At 33.2% G+C, this 7220-nt stretch overlaps 1 protein-coding gene across 1 annotated transcript in view; it reads right to left on the bottom strand.

Moving 5' to 3' along the window:
- Positions 1-7220, bottom strand: part of TMPRSS11D (transmembrane protease, serine 11D) — a gene marked incomplete at its 5' end in the record, with an annotated part of 38998 nt that overhangs the window by 19842 nt on the left and 11936 nt on the right. Inside the window, one exon of the mRNA XM_023530909.1 lies at positions 2599-2666. Within this exon, the coding sequence (XP_023386677.1) occupies positions 2599-2666 (68 nt within the window). The remainder of the gene's footprint in view (positions 1-2598; positions 2667-7220) is intronic.

Below are 7220 nucleotides of genomic sequence, written 5' to 3' on the forward strand. Positions count from 1 at the left end.
GCCTAAATATGAAGAGCAAAATTTAAAACTTACAAGAAAATATGGGGGAATGTCTTTATATACATGAAGAGAAAGATTTAAGATATTTTACAATTGATTTTCTACAGCAAAAGATGCCATAAGCATATAAAGATATGCTATAGACAGGGAGAATATATTTGCAACTCAGAAAGTGACAAATGATTTGTATGTACTATAAATACAGAACTCATACAACTCAGTAAGAAAACGAGTAACAAGCAATAAAAAATGAAAAAGATATGAATATGCATTTTAAAGAAGAGGAATCCTTAACGAATGATGATGAACCTGTAAATAGATGCTCAAACAGGACTGTTTTACGCTACTAATTTATTTGATCTTCATAACAACCCTACCAGAGTCCTGTCTCTTTCTCTTGGAAACTGTGAATAAAAACTGGCTTTTCAAGGGCAATGATTTGTTGACCTTACTGTATCTCAGATTTTCCATGAACACACTTCATTTTAAAATGAAAAGATATGGGGAAAAAGTGGTATGTGTGTGTGTGTGTGTGTGTGTGTGTGTGTGTATTTCAGGCAAAGGGAATAGTTTATATGAAGGTCTTGAGGTTAGGGAGAGTGAAGAACTGAAAAAAGTCTAATGGTGAGTAAAGAAAAAAGTAGAGAGTAGTGAAAGATAAGCCCAGAAATGAAGATGGTAGGAAGAAATCAGAAAAAGAAAAGTTTGGTAAACTTCGTTATGTACATATGACTTACAAGAAAATATGTATATACACACATACATACACATATATAAATATGTATACATGTACATATATATCCATTATATATCAAAAATAGATATATCTCTGATACATATATAAAATGTATTGAGGGAAAGACAGGGATTAAAGATGACTCCCATATTTCTTTCTTGAGAAACTAGATTGAAGGTGCTGCCATTTATACAGGTAGGTAACAATAGAGTAACATTTGGTGAGGGGGGGATTCAGGTCTATACATGTTAAAGTTGAGTTGTTTGCAAGATATACATATGATGGTATCAAGTAGATGGCTGTGTATATTCATGTCTAGATGTGAGAGAGTTCTGTCTCAGAGATATGACTTTGAGAATAATGAGCATGTACGTGTCAATGAAGCCACTGAAAGGAGAGAATAAGAACTGAGAAGATGAGAGGCTTATAGTACAGCTTGACATTCAACAGCATTTGAGAAATGTATAGAGAAGGAATAAGAACTAGCAAAGAAAATGGAAAAAGTAAGTAAGGAGATAAGAGGGGTCATAGAAACCATAGGATGGTAATATTTTACGGAAGATCGAATGTCCAACAATGCCAAATACTGTTGAGAAGTCCAAAACCGAGAACTGATGTGATTCCTTTGGAGTTTTGATTTGGATGCCATTTTTTTTTTCAATCACAGTTGACATTCAGTATTATATTAGTTTCAAGTGTACAGTATAGTAGTTAGACACTTAAATAATTACAAAGTAATCCCCCCGATAAGTCTAGTACCCACCTGGCACCATATACAGTTATTTCAATACTATTGACTATATTCCCTATGTTGTCATTGTTGAACTTGGCAAGAACAATTGGCATTTTGTGGTGGGGTCAGAAGTGGGATTACAGGGGACTTGGAAGTGAATAAAATGAAAGAAAATTTAGATCATTCAGTCATACATAGTTTGAGAGCTAGTGGCTAGTACAGAGACCTTTCACAAGAAAGTACTAAGGCAAATGTGAATGGAAATGATCGAAGTACATTCTGAAAATTACTTTTTTTCATGGACTCTTCCTACTCCTCTAACTCCTCAGCAAAACTTATCTGACCAGAGCTCCATTCTCCTTAGTACTTACTAGGAAACTCTACAGAGAATAAAAAAAATAATAATTTCCTGTGGTATTAGTATTTGAGAAAGAATTAAATCTTCTTTCTTCCAAAGAACTTTTGCATAATATTTGGCAGACTGAACAATGTGAGCATTTGAGGTATTTGTAGTAGGGTCAGTAAAGGGTGACTATTTTAGTTGGAAATGCTTGTCTTATCATATATGAATAGGTACATATTCAACTAATGCAGGAATGACAAATAGCCAGCATGCATGCTGCTACTTCCTCTATTATGAATTCATGACAGACATGGTTGGATTTGTCACAGAATCCTTTAGATTATAGTATTTCGGGCAGACAAAAGCCAAAAGCCACTTTTGATATTGGTTATTGTGTTCTGATCTTGGATAAAAATTCCCAGGACCGCAGCATTGCACAGCTCCAGGGGACATTGTTTACGTAGACTGCATTGTGAATGGTAGCCACTGGCTTTACACGATAGGATAGCCCTGTCATTGTACCTTCACCCTAATCTCTCTCCACCCTTTCCTCCTTTTCCTACCATGACTTAAAGTAATATTATCATTTACATTAGTAAGTAAATAGATGATATGTGGCATGCTTTGGTTTTGTTTTGGCATTGTTTTTAAAGCTGCCCATAATACTATTTTCATAATATTGCAACAAATTGTGTGTATATCTCATTGATTATCCATGCCATAAACCAAAGTCAAATGGGCCAAATTGTATCTAAGCTTATGTATTTTTTATATCGTTCCACTTACCTCAGTTTGACAACATGAACTCCGATGAACTGATTTCTTAAATTTGATTCTTTGAATGTTTTAGTAATCTGTAGAAAGAAAGAAAGAAAGAAAAAAAAAAAACCTCTGTCATTACAGTCCTTCCTCTTCTTAGTTCTTGCTCCCAATCTTGCAACATGGGAATTATCTTAGTGAAAAATAGGGACTTGAGTTATCAGTTCAGTTCAGTTTAGTTCAATTCCATTTCAGAACACATGGATTGATTTAGGCAGTTATGTAAACTTTTGATGCAGTGTCTATTTCTTGCTCTATTACACAAAGATGATAGTGGACAGGATGCATGTTTACTAGGAGCCATTCCAAACACACCAGATATTTTAATCATTGAGTGCTCATGTTACGTGATCTGGCATCTGTTCCTAAGTGTTTGGGTTAGGAGCTAAGTCCACTGACACAGCTTACACTGTGTGTTCCCGTAACTGTTTTCAAATGGGCAAAACCAAATTAAAATGAGTAACAATGGAGATCTTGAAGAGAAGGGTGTAAAGAAACAAAGGGTAGTCTTTTTCTTGCTATTTCTGATTAATATCTATGCATCAGAGGTTATTTTTAGCATCAGTTGGTTATTTCTTGACCTAACCTTAGTTATCTCTCTGAATCACTGCTCAGTCCCAGCAAGGATGGGCCCCTTGAGGTATAAGGTTTAGCTTCACAATGAACTAGGAGTGATTCTGTGACTGGAACAATTCTTCCAAGATGCAAGGTCAGATGTGCCGAGATTTTATAATGGAGAGTGGATTTAATTTGCTTGTACTGTGTAGGTTGCACCAAGGTAAAGGTGGACATGAAAAGATGGAGGCTGGGAAATTAAGGAATATGTTGAATATCACATTAAGCCAGATTTTAAATCCAATCTTCTTGAAATTGTAAAGTTTATGCAATTTCTATTACAACATATTGTATCTTACTTTTTTTGTATGTCATTGGCAGATATCAGATTAACCAGCTGTATGACAAAATGATAATTTTTTTCTTTCTAGAGAGGCCTTGAACATTTTTAAGAATAATGAGACCATGTTTTATCAAAATAATTCATGTTCTTTTTTAAAAAATTCAAGGAATACTAGTATGTATTAAGAAAGCAAAAGGTCATCCAAAATTTTATGATCTAGAATTAACTGTTACTGTCATTTGGTGAACTGTATTCCAGTTAACTACATAGAAGGATGAATTTTAACATGTTTATTAATATGATATGAGGTATTTAATAAAATGACTTTAATTTTATTTGACTTTACTAGAAGTAAAAGGAATAGACTCAAGGCTGAAGTAACTGCTAAAATTTGGATAAATGTTTCTTATAATTATATTTTAATTCATGATTTGATATTATACCTGCACAGGCTAGACTGGATCAAAATGTTAAAAATTCACTTTAATTATGACATTTTTGTTATGCGGAAATATTAAGAGGCAATTTAGTGAAGACTAAGATAATAAGTAACATAAAGAAAGCAAGTTGATTAATTGGTTGATATATCCATATAAAAGAACAAAAGAGGAGGCCTATGAATAAGAATCTATATTTCACAAAGTGGGTAGAAATATTGACTCTTTCATTATAATTTATCAAATGCTTGGTAGAAAATCAGTAAGCAGATGCTTGAAGAGGATGCCAGTAGGATAGTGGAAAGAGCAGCAGACGGATAACACAGAGATAAGTTAGCTTGCTATGAGAAATTGAATAAACCTTGTAACCTTTCTTCCTTTTGGTTTCCTCATCTTTAAAAGGAGAACAGTCAGAAATATATTTAAAAAATTTATGTATGTACAGTTGATGACTGCAACTTATAGAAACTATTCATTTACTTTTAGTGAGCTTTATAGTCAACTTTTGGCCATTCCCTTCCCTTCAAAATTATTACTGTGTTCAAAGGGTCAGATGAGTTTACTTTGACACTGACTTTTTTTTTAAATTGTATTATTGACTCTATTATTACATTGGACAAATATCAAGTAAACAATGAAAAAAGAACTATTTTATATTTCCCTCCTGACTGATTGAGAGTGACAATGCTATCTTTGTATTCTAGAATAGTCTAGAATCTTCATATTTCAGTAATAGTCATTCATAAGAATTGAAATCTACTGAGAGCAGGTAAATATATGCTGAAGCCCAGTGAGTTCTACTATTACTATCATCTCACTCAAGATGTCTTTACACATATGTGTGGGACCAGCCGATATAAAACTGAACAAGGGTGTCAATCAATTTGTTAAATAATGAAAACTTAAGTTTCTTCTTTTCCTGACCCCGCCTCCCAAGGAAAAAATACCTGTAGAGTAACATTTGAGTATTTTCTTTCATTACTCTAATAAATTATTGTGAATTCCTCCCTGGAATGAACAACCGTATTTTGGAGACCACTGTGAGCTCCACCTGACTGCAATATCTTTATTTTGTGCCCTATGACTTGGCATAGGAATCAATAGATAGACTGAATCATTTATTTATTCATTCAACAAATACTTGAATGCCAAATATGTGCCAAATACCTCTTAGGCATTAGGCAACAATCAATGCTTGTTAAATGGAGATGCCTGTAAGGAATTTTACCCAAAAGCCCTGGTAGTATAAGTGTTGTGATAAGATAAATTTCAAATTGATGCTGCTTTCTTTCTCTTCCTGTGTCCTACTTTGTTTATGAGAATGTCATTAAGTATATTTTGGAAAAACATAGCAATTGTCATTTGAAGAATTAACATTGTTGACTCAATGTTGAATCAATATTGTTGCAATATCGCTCCTGATACCAAATAGGAGTTTCAATGGTTCTGTTGATCCCACGTATGAATCCTGATTGAAGTTTCTTTTATTTGGAGTGACCCATTCAATCAGCATGCACTCACAGTTTTGATATATATATTTTGCAAACAGGTGTTTTCATTATTTCTAAATGTCCTCATTCATTTTTTACTCATTCAGTAACAGCTATTGAGCACTTCTTGTGCTCCGTTTTCTTTGTATAAAGCACTAGGATACCATGGTGAAAGAAAATAGAGAGTCCTTCAAATTAAAATGAAAACGCAATGACTCAAAATTTACGGGACACAGTGAAAGCAGTCCTAAGAGAGAAATTCATAGCAATACAGGCCTACCTCAAGAAACAAGAAGAAAGTTCAAATAAACAACCTAACCTTATAATTAAAAGAACTAAAAAAGAACAGCAAACAAAGTCCAAAGTGAGTAGAAGGAAAGAAATAATAAAGATCAGAGCAGAAATAAATGAAATAGAGTTTAGAAAAACAACACAAAAGATTAATGAAACCAAGAGCTGGGTCTTTGAAAGGATAAACAAAATTGACAGATCCTTAGCCAGATTCATCAAGAAAAAAAAAGAGGACTCAAATAAATAAAAGCAGAAATGAAAGAGGAGAAATAACCATGGACTCCACAGAAATACAATGGATCATAAGAAAATACTATGAGCAATTATACACTAACAAATTGGACAATCTGGAAGAAATAGACACATTCCTAGAAATATACAATCTCTCAAGACTAAGTCAAGAAGAAACAGAAAATCTGAACTGACTGATTACCACCAATGAAATAGAATCAGTAATCAAAAACCTCCCCATAAATGAAAGTCCTGGACCAGATGGCTTCATGGGCAAATTTTACCAAACATTCAAAGAATTAATAACTATTCTTCTCAAACTATTCCAAAAAAATTCAAGCAGAGAGAAGCATTCTTTTATGAGGCCACCATTACCTTGATTCCCAAACCAGGAAAAGACAATATAAGAAAGGAAAACTATAGGCCAATATCTCTTATTAACATTGATGAAAAAATCTTCAACAAAATATTAGCAAACCAAATTCAGCAATACATTAAAAATATCATACACCATGATCAAGATAGATGTATCCCTAGGATGCAAGATTGGTTCAATATCCGCAAATCAATGTGATACACCACATTAACAAATCGAAAGATAAAAAGCATATGATCATATCAATAGATGCAGACAAAGCATTCGACAAACTCCAGAATCCATTTATGATAAAAACTCTCTGCAAAGTAGGAATAGAGGGAACATACCTCAACATAAGAAAGGCCATATATAACAAACCTACAGCTAACATCATACTCAATAGGGAAAGGCTAAAAGTATTTTCCTTAAGATCAGGAACAAGATAAGGATGCCCACTTTCAACATTCCTCTTCAACATTGTATTGGAAGTCTTAGCTACAGCAATAAAACAAGAAAGAGAAATAAAAGACATCCAAATTGGAAAGGAAGAAGTAAAACTCTCATTATTTGCCAATGACATGATACTATATATAGAGAACCCTAAAGATTCCACCAAAAAACTGTTAGAACTGATCGATGAATTCAGTAAAGTAGTAGGTTACAAAATAAATATTCAGAAGTCAGTGGCATTTTTATACACCAATGATGAACTTTCAGAAAGAGAAATTAAGAAAACAATTCCATTTGCAATTGCATCAAAAACTATAAAATACCTGGGAATCAAATTAACCAAGAAGGTGGAAGACCTGTTTTCAGAAAATTATAAGTGATTGAAAAAAGAAATTGAAGAAGATACAAATAAATGGAAGCATATACCGTGTTCA

The sequence above is a fragment of the Pteropus vampyrus genome, unplaced genomic scaffold (genome assembly GCF_000151845.1).
Source record: "Pteropus vampyrus isolate Shadow unplaced genomic scaffold, Pvam_2.0 Scaffold57, whole genome shotgun sequence".
Taxonomy (NCBI): Eukaryota; Metazoa; Chordata; class Mammalia; order Chiroptera; family Pteropodidae; genus Pteropus; species Pteropus vampyrus.